The 13,813-nt window shown below is 54.5% G+C and overlaps 1 protein-coding gene across 7 annotated transcripts in view; it reads right to left on the bottom strand.

Moving 5' to 3' along the window:
• Positions 1-335: 335 nt before the first annotated feature.
• Positions 336-13,813, bottom strand: part of SMARCA4 (SWI/SNF related, matrix associated, actin dependent regulator of chromatin, subfamily a, member 4) — an 89,799-nt gene continuing 76,321 nt past the window's right edge. For 5 of the 7 annotated variants that reach the window (XM_042978189.1, XM_042978188.1, XM_042978191.1 and 2 more), the window contains 5 exons: positions 4,433-4,541; positions 3,857-3,958; positions 2,538-2,670; positions 2,247-2,389; positions 336-852 (listed from right to left, as the gene is read on the bottom strand). In XM_042978189.1, coding sequence (XP_042834123.1) covers positions 820-852; positions 2,247-2,389; positions 2,538-2,670; positions 3,857-3,958; positions 4,433-4,541 — 520 coding nt within the window. In that variant the 3' untranslated portion in view covers positions 336-819. The remainder of the gene's footprint in view (positions 853-2,246; positions 2,390-2,537; positions 2,671-3,856; positions 3,959-4,432; positions 4,542-13,813) is intronic. The other 2 variants (XM_042978190.1, XM_042978194.1) reach the window with 1 other exon arrangement.

Here is a 13,813-nt window from a genome sequence, read left to right as displayed (position 1 = left end):
CCTGGACTTCCCAGGTAACAGCCCGGGCCTCTGTGTGGCACCTGCCCGTTTACATGGCTGTCTTGCCGGCCCCACCCTGGCTGCAGGCGGGGAGGGAAGGCCCTGAGCTGTCTGCTCCGGGAGCCTGAGCTGCAGATCTGATGGTATGAGGACTGCGCAAGTCCTTCTCCTCCGCTTGGGCCTCGGTGTCCTCCCTGTGGAGTGGGTCCTGTGGGATCTGGTGATGGGAGGACAGGGCCCTGGCCGAGGCGAGGCGCCCTCCCACCACCCCCCCCGCCCCCAAGGCATTCACCACCATGCAGGGAGCAGGGAATGAGTCCACCGGAAGGCAAGGCTGTGAGTTTTCTCATCTGTTTAATTTATTACTGTTTGACATCCAGTGACACTGACATACCCCCGCCGGGCCTGCGGACCCCGGCCCCAGCGAGTCTGACCTGTCCGATAAAATACAGTACAAGGAGTGGACGGCTACAAAAACATGCATCCACGGCTTAAACTACAGTGATTCCAAACTGCGGCCGCAACAGTACTGCCGGGAAAGGAAAGACAACCAGGTGTCGCGTGTTCCCCAATTCATAATTCTTTTTTTTTTTTTCTTGTTTTAAACAGTTAATGCTGTTACAAACGCTACTGATGCCGGGACGGGGCCAGACACAAACAGTCCTACATCTTCTCTGCCGTATAAATATGGAAGATTTTCGTTTATACAGTTTCCCCCAAGTCTGAAACTACATCTGCTGCTACCCGTTACTGCTAAGGGCTACGCCGCCTCGGCTCTGGAACCAGGGGCCCGGGGTCGAGACTCTGGAATGTTGGGACTCAGTCTTCCTCGCTGCCACTTCCTGAGCGGTCCTGGAGGGGGACAGGAGGAGAGAGCACAAGTCAGCCCTGCAGCCGAGGGCACCTGTCCCCTCCCCGGGGCCTACCTGGGCTCTAAGCACGTTCGGGAACTGAACAGCCTTGGCTGGGTGTGAGGCCAGAGGCGGGGCAGCCTTTGGCTTCACCCCCACTGCCACGGCCAAATCTCAATGTCATTTGCTCCCAAGGACTGGCCCCCGCGCCTCCATCGACTCTTCCTCGAGATCTGGGAGGCTCGCTGGGCCTTCTCTGCTTCCTCCCACCACCGTGTGCCTATCCCTGTGCCCCCGACCTGTGGCATCAAAACCACCTTGGTTACGTAAGAGGTCTGCTCTTCTGTGTGAACGGTTTAAACAGCTTGGCAAGGGCCACAAAACGCTTTGCTGGATCCGGCTGGGCAGATGGGGAGCTTCACAGCCCAGACCCTCTTCTCCAGAAACACAGGCCAGCCCTCCATGTTCAGGACACCACTAATGTCCTCCTCATAAGGTCATCATGTATGTCCACAGTCAGATTTACTCCCGAGGTAGCAGTTTTTGCTGCTATCCTTGAAAATGGCATGAGAAAAATAGCAACGATGAAAAGGGCCCTGAGGCGGTTTCGCTGGGCCAAGCACCACGTAATCCTCCTGACCTCCCCGCTTTGTGAAAGTGGAAACTGAGGCTCAAAAGTGAAGCGAACATCCCAGGTCCCAGTGCGGGGAAGGGCCGAACATCCCGGCCACAGCCAGAGGGCAAAGCGTATCTGAACCCAGCGGGTGGGTCTGCCACCCCCCCATGCCCACAAAAATGCCCACCGTGGGCTGGATGCTCCCGTAGCTTCTCCCCAATGCAGAGGGAACGCGGCACCGACATTCCACTCGCGGCAGCGCTCACGGGTCTTGTAATTTCAGATCATGGCATTTTTGTTTTTGTTTTTATCCACTACCATTCTTGGGAGATCATCCTACATAGGCCGGAACGGAGCCACGGGCGGAGGCCTCGGGGTGTTCCCCATAGATTACACAGGGCAAGGGCCTGCCAAAAGCCTCCGCTACCGAGGGTGCTGTGTCTGCTCAGAGAGACAGACGGGGGACAGTCTGGTGGCATCTTCAACCCCAGCGTCTCCTGACCCCGCCCCCGATACAAACCCGGCACCGCTGGCCTCAGCATGGCGGCCCTGGTGTCCTGGAGAGGCAACGCTGCCCAAGTCGCACAGACTTGGGTCTCGAGCTATGTGCCATGTACGATCCTAAGCCTCAGCCTTCCCATCCGTGGGGAGGGCTATTAGAGCACTGACCCTCCCAAGGCCGTGCCAGAGGTCTTGGATCTGGCATGGGGACGCATCTCCCAAGACCCAGCTGCCACTGGCTACCTGCTCCTGCTCAGGCCGGGGCTCCGGGGGCTCACCTCCTCCTGCTCCTCTTCACTGTCATCATCGCTCACCACCGGCTTGGCCCGGGATCCGCGGCTCGGTCGCCGTCGGCCCCCCTTCAGCCTATCCTGTGCCTTCTCCTTCCGGCCGAGCTTGATCTTCACTTTGACAGAGCGGGCTGGGGGGGGGGGGGGGGGGACCAGAAAGTGGGGGGGAAAAGAAAGACAGACGTGAGCTGGGGAGAGAACGGCAAGCCGAGCCAGGGGCGGCCGGGGGCTGCCTGGCTGTGACGTGGGCTTGCCACAGCACCCACCGCGGGGACTCACACTCAGACTCGGAGCCTTCCTCCTCGCCCTCCTCCTCCTCCTCGCTCTCCTCGCCCTCGCTGTCGTCCTCTTTTTCAATTTTCTGCCGCACACTGGTGAACACCGACTGTAGGACGATGGAATCTTCGTAGATCTGGAAGGAGACGTGGGGTTTGAGTGAGCTGGGGCCACGGGCCCTGCCCTCTGGCAAGGACAGCCTGTACAGGGTAGAGTGTCATCTCAGTAACCCTTTCCCAATCAGTTCCTGAGAGAACAGGAGGCCTATGAAATGGCCCCGGAGAAAAGGGTGGGTGTGTTAGTTTAGGAACGGCTACAGGTTCCTTCCTCCCTCTGAAGAATCCCAGAGAGCATTTGCTTTTCAAGTTGCTGGAAACACATGTCCCTTGTCTAAGGCAGTGTTTCCCCCAAACTTAGAGGAGTGTAAAATCCCTTTTCCAGGAGGCATCTACCCTAGACACACTTAGGAACAGTTTGCTAACGTGAGGTTGTATGTGTATGTTAATCTCATTGCAGGAAAGAACGTATCTACACAATTCCTTTCAAGGGAGTCCCTAGCGAATTCAAAATAAAATTTAACATGTACACTGGATTGCTCATAGGGTCATCCTGGATGGATGGGACTGAGTTTATTTCCTCCGATCTGCTTGTTATTCTCTTTGCCCCTTTTAGTAAGGAATACATTGCCTTTTTTTTTTTTTTAACGTTTATTTATTTTGAGAGAGAGAGAGTGCAAGAGCAGGGGAGGAGCAGAGAGAGAGAGAGAGAGAGAATGAATCATAAGTAGGCTCCACACTGTCAGGGCAGAGCCCGACTTGGGGCTCGAACTCAAAAACTATGAGATCATGACCTGAGCCAAAATCCAGAGTTGGACGCTTAAATGATTGAGCCACCCAAGCACCCCTACATTGCTTTTATAATTGGCAAAATATTCAAAGTTGTTGGGAATTTTTTAAAAGTTTTTATTTATTTTGAGAGCAAGAGAGAGAGAGAGAGAGAGAGAGAGAGAGAGCGAGCTCACGAGCACAAGTCAAAGAAGGGCAGAGAAAGAGGGAGAAAGAGAATACCAAGCAGTCTCCATGCTGTCAGCACAGAGCCCAATGTGGGGCTCTTACTCACAAACTGTGAGATCAAGACCTGAACCCAGATCAAGAGTCAGACGTTTAACTGACTGACCCACCCAGGCTCCCCAAGAATTTTTTTTTTTTTTTTTTTTAAATCAGTCAATTCAAAATGGAGCGAGGGGCAGGCTGGCTTGGGGCCTAGCTGTGAAGGTGGCCAAAGCTAGGAGCGGCTGCCCTCGGCCCCAGGCGCCTCCTCACCAGGGAGCCCTCCAGGTTGAAGGTCTGAGCGTTCTGGCACAGCAGCATGACGTCCTTCTCCAGGTCATTGAGGCTGCGATACTTGTGGTTGCGGATGCGCTCCTGCGGGCAGGGTTCGAGAAGCAGCCTTACCTTGGGAATCTGCCTTGTGCCCAGGGACCCTGGGGCTGGGAGTCCCTCTGCCTCACGCGGTCACGGCCCAGTCTTCCGGGTGACTCTGTTTAGACTTGGACGCTCAGGCCCACTGAACACAAGAGCTGCCTGGCCAAAGCCCAGGCCGTGGGTGATCCCGAAGGAGCCTCAAACGCTGGCTGCCCACCAACACGACCGTGGGACCCTCTCCCCCAACCTGCACTACGGGTCTCTTGAGGCCACGAGGAACCCCAAGAGCCCGTGACTGGGTCCCCGGTCAGACGGTCTGGGTTCTGCCCAGTTTGCTCCTGGTCATGTCTCACACACTCCTCGTAGCTCCCAGAGGGGGGTGCCCATGGAAGGTACCGGGTCAGACCCCCAAACACTAATGTAGGCACATCCCTGCAGAGAAACCCCAGTTCCCACATCCCACGCCAGGGTTACCTTTATCTTCTTGAAGTCCACAGGCTTGCGGATGAGCTCGTAGTACTCGGGCAGTTCCTTGCGGGACGGCAGCTGGATGAACACCTCGCTGAGCTGACGTCCACTACTACTGCAAGGAGGGACACAGCGGGCGTCACTCACAGGCCCCGCCTGCTGGGAGAGCCCCCACTTGGCCAGCGCCCATTGTTTGAGGACAAAAAGGGTGAGAGGGTCGATGCGTGCAGGAGTGATTTCCTGTGAGTTCTGAAACATTCTCTCGAGAGGCGACCATGCACAGAGAGGCCGGGGATGCATCTGAATCCAGCCTCTGCCCTCACCCCAATCCTCCCTGCCCCTGGAGGGAATGTCGCCAAATACCGTAAAAGCCTTGGCACTCGAAAGAGGCAGAATCACAATTATAATTATGTATGATACAAAAATCTGCTTATGTTGCAGTGAACTTCAGAGAATTTAGCAAAAACCCGTGGAAAAGAAAGATGCCCCCTGGAAAGACGCTAACAGAAGACAAAAGCAGTTTACTGGTGCTTGCTATTGGGAAAGCGCTGGTTTTCCACAGGGGAGCAGAGGAAAGCCGCGTCCCGAGCGGCCCTGAGGCGTGGTGGGGTCTCACACTGGTCTCCTGGGCCTCGCCTTTGGGGGAGCCATGCACTCGGCCACCAGGCTGTGCCATGCCCACGCCTGGCTCTGTCTGGGGACAGGAGCTCGGAGGGACAGCACTCCTGGGGCCTGCCTGAGGAGGGAGGGAGCAGGCACGTCAAGGACTGGCAGATGGGAGAAGTCAACTCTCAGGAACTCAGTCTCCCCTTCTGCTCTGTCAGCCCTGGAGGACAGGGACCCTGCCTCGTGGGACCCAGGGAGCCGGTGACCTGGTCGAGGCCCTGCTCTGCAGGTCCTCTCTCATCACCTAGGACCCTACACACGCTGGCTGTGGTTTCATCTGGGTCCCACCGCCCAAGTGTCTGGCCCCTGGCCTGGGCTCCTTTCCAACTGCTTAGCAACTTGGCTTTTTCAAAGTCACCTCTGTGAGATGGACGACCGGGTCTCAGTGCTGCCGGCAGGCTGAGGCCCTTTGGCTCCTGGCAACTGTGGCCTCCTCATGAGCACTTCCTCTCTTCTTTTCAAGAGAGTTCTAGAAGGACAGAGCAGCCCACCCTCTCCAGCCTGCTGTCTGCACATACTGAACGCACCCCGTTCTCCTTTTTGTTTACTATTCTGGAAGTCAGTAGTACCAGCACGATTGCGTTTTGAGTTTTGCTGCTGGATGCTCCCAACATCACAACTGCGTTGAGCAGTGGCTTTGTTTGGGGTGCCTGGGGGACTCAGTCGGTTGGACGTCCGACTTCAGCTCAGGTCATGATCTCGCGGTTTGTGAGTTCGAGCCCCGCGTCGGGCTCTGTGCTGACAACTCAGAACCTGAAGCCTGCTTCAGACTCTGTGTCTCCTTCTCTCTGCCCCTCCCCCACCCACACTCTGGCTCTCTCGCTCAAAAATAAATCTAACGTTAAAAAAAAAAGAAAAGCAGCAGCTTTGCCAAGACAGCCTCCCTGAGGCCGGGATTCTGGAAGCTTTTTGCCCATTTGGGGTTCCTGTGCCTCATGAGTGCCTGGCCCGCCTCCCGCGGCTGAGGTCTCCCGAGGTGCAGGCCCGACAGACAGGAGCTGGAATCCAGTCCCTGCACCTTTTGTACTCTAGACACCGGACATTTGGTCCTTGCTCTGGGCCGGGCACTTGACATACACGTTCTCCCTAAACTGTTATTCCAACTGCTGCAACGAGCACGTGGAGGTGGGAGGTTCGGCAAGCCGTGCCCAGACGCAGCCCGCCTCGGGCCTCCGCCTTCCAGCCCGTCCTTCAGGTTGTGCCAAGCGGGGATGCCTGCGCTCAGTGAGTGCCAGCCTCCCCCTTCCTTCCGGGCTGAGCGTTTAGCCACGTCCTGCCCCATACTGGGTCCAGCGGGTCACAGATAGGGGAGGGCAAGCCACCCGCGGGCCGTCGTTCCCAGGCCGTGGGCCCCTGCCTGGAGTCGCAGGCTTCCCCTCTCCTGGAAATGGCCGGGGGTGGTTTGGCCACAGAGAACGGGAGCTTGTTCGCATCAACTCCAAAAACGCCAGGAGGTATCAGGAGGCCCCGGGCGCTCTCCTTGGGCCAGGCAGACCTGAGCCGCAGCCCACCGCCCACCAACCTGCACGCATCCCGCGATCTCCCCCGTAACCTCCTAAGAGCTCCTCCTCCTCATGCCGACAGAACGGTCAGACACACTAACGGCATTTCTCTCGCACAAGGGACTCCCTTCCTCAGCGAGACAGACTGAGGTTTTCTCCATTTCACTTTTTAGAGACGCCAATTGACCCGCAAGATTCACTCTGCAGCGCGCTACTGGGTGTGGAGACTGTGCCGCACGGGGCGTGAGGGCTGGGCTCCGTCGGCCACACGTGCTCACTGGTGGCATGGTGGCTGAGCCTTGACACGCGCGCGGCCCTCGAAGGAGCTCACGAAGCAGGACTCTAGTGCTGGAATACAGTGCAAAAAAGTTTTGTAATAAAACCCTCTCTCCTCCGCCGGGCTAAGAAACAGCTGGAGAAAGGAAAGGACAGCGAGCAACGGGGCCGTCTTACAAACCTCTAGAATAATGGCGTCACTGAGGATAAAGGTCCGCTTGGCCACCCTGCCTAACGTTTCTCTGGTGCAGTGAGCTCTGAGTGCGGATGGCCTGGGATTGGGAGCATGTGACAGAGGGACAGCGCACCAGGACGACGGGGGACTTTTAAAGCCACCCTCTCTCGAATAGTAAAGACCTTTTGGAAATCCACAAAGCCCCGAGATGTCATTTTTTATCCTCAGGAGTCCTCTGGAGACCCCTGCCCTGCCACCATGACTGCGGCGGCAGGCTTGGGGCCAAGAGCCTTCCTCACGTCTGCATTAGAGGTAGACAAGTCACGGCTGCCTACCTCCCCGAGCATAAAACCCAAAGTCCTTCTGGTGGCAGCTTGTCCCTCCAGTGTGGGCTGTCCGTGGCCTCTAACATCAGCGTCTTTCTCTCCACCTCCTCAGAATCATCAAAGCCACCGCTCCCAGGGAGACCCAGCTGCAGCCCTCAGTTCTCTGACCCGCACCCAGGTCCCCTCATATAGTGTAATAAAAAAGAATGACGGAGGGGCGCCTGGGTGGCTCAGTCGTTTAAGCATCCGACTCTGATTTCAGCTCGGGTCATGATCTCTCAGTTCGTGGGTTCGAATCCTGCATGGGGCTCTGTGCTGGCAGCGCGGAGCCTGCTTGGATTCTCTCCACCCCTCCCCCACTCTCCCTCCCAAAATAAACAAACTAAAAAAAAAAAAAAAAAAAAAAAAAGGAAAAGAATGATGGAGACGTAAGACAGAGGCACAGATCTTCAGGTGTGCCAGGCTGCCAGACCCTTGGGACCTGGGTGGGCTTGACCTCTTCTTGAACTTGCTGTTACGGGATCTCGCATGGTAAGCTCCCAGTTCTGGCCGCCTCCCTCATCGCTGTCAGATTTGTCCCTCTGGCACGTGCCACACGGTCCGCCTGTCTATGTGCTGCTGGCCAGGACCTGGGCGGTGGCGGTTCTGGGGATCATGAAGCAGGTGGCTGCAGACACTCACGTCCGAGTGTCTGCCTTGCACTTCTGTGGGGAATACGCCTGGAGCCGGAAGTGCCTGACAGCAGGGTAGGGGGCATTCAGCTTCACGAGATACGGGTGGGGGGACGGGCCCCCCGCTGCCTTTTTCAGCAGCAGATGGGCTGTTGTCATCCTGTCTGCTGTGCTCACGGTCAGCCCTCCTCGGCATGGCTCTTCTACAACCCGGCTGTGAACCGGTATCTCCCTGTGGTTTTAACTCACGGTCCCTTGACGGGCAGTGAGGCCGGGCACCCTTTCACGGGCGGAACGGTCACCGGCAACCTCTCTCCGGCACTGCCTGTTCACGTCTTTCTCCTCCCCCAGAGCGGCCTTTGCTGGACAGGTTCACCGCAAACACCTTTTCCAGTCTGTGACGTGTCTTCTTATTCTCTCGATGGTGTCTTTTGGTGAATGGACCTAACTTTCAATCAAATTCCGACTTACTAATACTTCCTTTTGCACTTGGTGTTTCTCTTGCCCTGTCACACAGGTATTGCGTCTTCTTCTAGAAACGCTGACAATTCAATGTTTTTCTTTCTTTCCTTTCTTTTTTTTTAAAGTTTATTTATTTTGAGAGAGACAGAGAGATTGAGCAGGGGAGGGGCAGAGAGAGGGGGAGAGAGAGAATCCCAAGCAGGCTCTGCGCTGTCAACACAGAGCCCGATGTGTGGCTCGAACTCAGAACTGCAAGATCATGACCCGAGCTGAACCAAGAGTCAGACGCTTAACCGACTGAGCCACCCAGGCTCGCCAGACAATTCAACCCTTTTACAGAATTAGAGATGAAGCCAGTCACCCGGAGCAGTGGTCATTCCACCCTACCAGATCCTGTGTGTCTGTGTCCTCGCTGAACTAGAACACGGGCCATGAGGGCAGTGACCTCGCCGTTTTATTTGCTGCTCTATCTCTGGCACCTGGAACGAAGCCTGGTACACAGCAGGAACTCAATGTTAGCCGAATGAAAGAAACAGACTGGGGTGAAAGCCTCAGGGCCGAGGAGCAGGGTTCAAACTCGGCTATGACGAAGGTCAGCTCGGAATAAGAGTGTTTCGTCGCCCCAACACCGTCATCTATACACCTCCCTGTTCCGGAAAAGACTGGCAGCAACTACCGGGAACACCACTGCCCCCCAAAAGGATAGAACCGCGACCTCTCTGCATCAAAGACATCATCCATCCATATCCCTAACAGACTGAAACACCAGAGAGGCTGTGAGAGCTGGTGGCAGGCAGGGCTTGGGCACACGCCCCCCCCGGACTAAGTCGGGGACTTCTCCCACCCTTTCCCATACGCTGCTGAAAATCATGGGTCAGCAAACTTTTTCTGCAACCCACCCACTGGGTATAAATCTTTTAGGTTTTGTGGGCCATGCCGTCTCTGTCACAACTACTCAGTTCCTGCCACTGTTGCACAAAAGTGGCCACAGACAACACGCAGAAAAGTGAGCTTTGGCTGTGTTCCACCACCACTTCTGTTATGAACGATGAAATTTGAATTTCATAGAATTGTATGTCATGGAATAATATTCTTTTTTGAAATTTTCCAAATCTAAAAATAGCATTCCTAATTCACAGGTGATACACATACAGTTGGTGGGCCAGACTTCACAAGCAATTAACCAAAGGTGGTACCCAAGGTAGATCCTTCTAGTCCAGTACAGAAGTGTTCCTGATCTGCCAGGAAGTACTCCCTCTCTGTCCCTCAGCCCTGCCTGCCTTCCCAGAGTCGAGTTCAGACCATTTTCCTGTGACATCTTTAAGCCCCGGGACCATGTTCTCTTTGGACCCTCCATCAATTAACCGAGCCTACAAGGTCCTGGATAAGAGGAGCTCAGGTGTTTCAAAACTGATTTAGCTGCAGGGGCATCTGGGTGACTGTTGTTTGAGTGTCCGACTCTTGCTTCTGGCTCAGGCCATGGTCTCCCAGTTCATGAGTTCAAGACCCACGTTGGGCTCTGCACAGACAGCTCGGGGACTGCTTGGGATTCTCTCTCTCTCTGCCCCTTCCCAGCTCGTGAGTGTTCTTTCTCTCACAATATATACACCTTAAAAAGTTTTTTTTTTTTAATTAAAAAAAAAAATCAGAACTGATTTAGCTGTTGACAATTCATGGGTATTCTGAATTGTAGACAATTCAGAAGGTATTCCACAGGGACGCCTGGGTGACTCAGTCAGTTAAACGTCTGACTTTTGGTTTTGGCTCAGGTCGTATCTCATGGTTCTTCAGACTGAGCCCCATATTGGACTCTGTGTTGAGCCTGCGTGGGGTGGAGAAGCCTGCATGGAATTCGATCTCTTTCAAAATAAATAAACATTAAGGGAAAAAAAGGTATTCCATAAACAAAATTTGAAAGTGGAATGATTTGAACGTATTCATTTACTTGATCAGTCGAGTCGCTTTCTAGGTTCAGTCTGTTGCCACACTACAAAAGTTTATGAAGAGCCTCCACTTGCCGCGTGTACCCCCCGAAAGGGTAACCTGAGCGTTGGGTCTTAGGGCCGCGTGGCACACAAGTGATTCTGATTCCAGCACCAACGAAAGGAAATGATGTTCAGCAACGAGTCCACTGAGAACAATGGTCTACAGGCCATCGGTCCTGTGCCCTCCACGCTCTCCCAGTAGCCAGAACCGGGGGAAGCTTTATTTCAGGGTGCACGTGCCAAGGCCAAGACTGGCTATAGGTTATGATGCTGATTAAGTGTCTGATGAGCCCACAGTTTCAAATGAGCCAACGACATACCTGGGGGCACACGTCTTTTAATATAGTTTGATGAAACCTGTATCTCATGTTTTTAATTTTTTCTTTTTAACACCTATTCATTTTTAAGAGACAGAGAGAGACAGAGCGCAAGCAGGGGAGGACACAGAATGGGCTCCAGGCTCTGAGCTGTCTGCAAGGAGCTGGACGTGGGGCTCAGACTCATAAACTGCGAGATCGTGACCTGAGCTGAAGTCAGCTGCTTAACCGACTGAGCCACCCAGGCTCCCCAAGACCATTTCTTTATTATTTTCCCTGCATAGAGAAGGAGCACATTGCTGAAATGCATGAGCACTTTAGAAGGATCTCACACAGGCCCCACATCAGGCTCCATACTGACAGTGTGGAGCCTGCCTGGGAGTCTCCCTCGCTCCCTCTCTCTGCTCTTCCTCAGCTTGCTCTGATAAACTTAAAAAAAAAAAAAAAAAGAAAAAAGAAAAAAAAGAAAGAAGGATCTGACATGGGATTCTGAGGGAAGCAGAGGGTGGGACTGGTTCACCCCGATCTACTTATTTCTGGAGTCCAGTTTTTTGAGTCCTGTCCTTTTTTGAGCTTATATGTAATTCTGTTTTTTTTTTTTTTTTAATATTTTAATGTTTATTTGTGCCGAGAGAGAGTGGTGTGTGCGCACGTGGGGGAGGGGCGGGGAGGGAGAGAGAGGATCCCAAGCAGGCTCCACACTGTCAGAGTGGAGCCTGACGTGGGGCTCGATCCCACAAACTAAGATCATGACCTGAGCCAATACGAAGACTCAGACGCTTAACCAACTGAGCCACCCAGGCGCCTCTCTACTTTTTTTTTTAAGTTTATTTTCAGAGAGAAAGAGAGACCGATGTATGCGTGCGCACATGCGAGCCACATAGGACAGAGACAGAGAGAAAGAGAGAATTCCGAGCAGCCTCCGTGCTCAGCACAGAGCCTGACTTGGGGCTTGATCTCACTGTTGAGAGATCATGGCCGGAGCTGACATCAAGAGTCAGACGTTTAACCGACTGAGCCACCCAGGCGCGCCTGTAATTCTAGTTTCAAGAGCCTTCTAAGACCGCTGCGCCGTTTTCTTTTCTTTGGTGTGCTCCATTTCTGACCACTCACCAGCAGGGAGTGAAGCCTCAGACGGAATCGGCAGGCTGACAAATGGGGCAGGTGCAACTGCACGCGGCAGACTCGGCACAACGCGGCAGAGCTGCCTGGGCTGATCCTCCCGTGGCTCAGAGCCCCCACTGGGCCCGCAGCCTGGCCTGGGCCCTGATGACGGGGATCAGTACTTTTCGGAAGACATCTCACCTCAGCATTTCTCACGACAGGCTCTGGGCTGGGGGCCAGATAGAAGTGCTGACCCCAGACTTGGACCCACGGGCAGAGGGCTGGCTTCTCCTGGGGCACACCCATTCTGAGCCTGGACTCCAGACAAAGGGCTGTCTGCTACCCTCTCTTCTGCCACAAGGGGACTATCTTGAGGGGCTTGCTGCCACCTGCAGTCACCTCTCCTGGGGGGACGCTTCGGGGGTGACAACCTTCTCTGGGGCTTGTTACACTGCCCGGTTTTCTTGCAAATCAAAGGTACAAACCTTTCAACTCTGAAAGCCATCTTCTCTTTGATTCTAATCAGGGAGGTGCAGGGCTCCTGCGAGGGCACGGGGGACGTGACTGCAGGTTTTGCGCAGTGGCTGCCAGGCCCAGGCTGAGGCTGCTGCTGCCCCGGCTCTGGCCGGGGCCCTTCACCATGGACATGGATTCGGGGCTGGTCTACGGGCGGCATGGCTGGCCCGCGACGTCTCTCTCGGGGTCTCTATAATCCCATTTAGGGGATTCCCCTTCTGTGCTGCGGACTCGGAAATGGAGACATGGACATGGATGAGGAACCCAGATCTCTGTGACCTTCAAGCCCTCTGGCCCGTTTAGGGTTGCTGCCTCTTGGCAGGGTAGAGGGGGAAGGGGGTCCAGAGGGGCTGCTCAGCGGGGTTCAGCCATGGGAGGTTCAGCTGGGGAAGCCTCTAGACATGCACCATCTTTCTGAGCCATCGTGAGTAACTTGCAAGGATCTCCGAAGAACAAAGATGTTCTCTTCTGTGACATCAGTATGGTCAAGTTCAGGAAACCTGGCACTGACACCTCCGCTGCTCGGCATGTGATCTTTACAGCAGTTGTGACTCTGCCCTATCGCTGGTAAAGGTCAAGCTCAAAACCCCCGTGGGGAGCACAGGTTCTATGGAGGGTCCTCTGGAGCCTGCCTGCTTAAATGGCTCCTTCCGGCAGATGCAGTTCTCTAAAACCTCCCCCAAGGCACCAAGTACACACTCCAGAGCACACACCTGCTGACCAGCATTTGGAGACAGTGCCCAGATACCCTGGCTCGCTTCTGCTGATGCCCTCTGAAAGATTAAGGGATGGAGACATCAACTGGCAGCACACGAGCCCCACGACAAGGTCCCAACCTGACCGGGAACCTGTGCCTAGCTCATCTGTTCTTATTTGATCTTATTTTTTGCGAACATTTTCTAATGTTTTTATTATTTCTGAGAGAAAGAGACAGCGTGACTGGGGAGGGGGGCAGAAAGAGAGAGACACACAGAATCTGAAGCAGGCTCCAGACTCTGAACTGTCAGCACGGAGCCTGATGAGGGGCTCAAACTCACAAAACCGCAAGATCATGACCTGAGCCGAAGTCGAACGCTCAACAAACTGAGCCACCCAGGTGCCCCTGCATGTTTGGATTTTAGAGCGAAAACCCCTACCTCCAATGTTCTTTTTTTAACGTTTGTTTATTTTTGAGAGAGAGACAGCACAGGTGAGGAGGTAGAGAGAGACGGGATAGAGGAACTGAAGCAGGACCCGTGCTGAGAGCAGTGAGCCTGACGTGGGGCTCGAACTCACAAACCGTGAGATCATGACCTGAGCTGAAGTTGGACGCTCAACAGACTGAGCCACGCGGGTGCCCCTCCAACTTACGTTCTTAATTCTGGTTCCAATTCTGGCTGTTAATTAC

This window comes from Panthera tigris, chromosome A2 (assembly GCF_018350195.1).
Source record: "Panthera tigris isolate Pti1 chromosome A2, P.tigris_Pti1_mat1.1, whole genome shotgun sequence".
Lineage (NCBI taxonomy): Eukaryota > Metazoa > Chordata > Mammalia > Carnivora > Felidae > Panthera > Panthera tigris.
The sequence above is the reverse complement of the archived record's forward strand: the minus strand, read 5'-3'. Positions and strand labels throughout refer to the sequence as shown.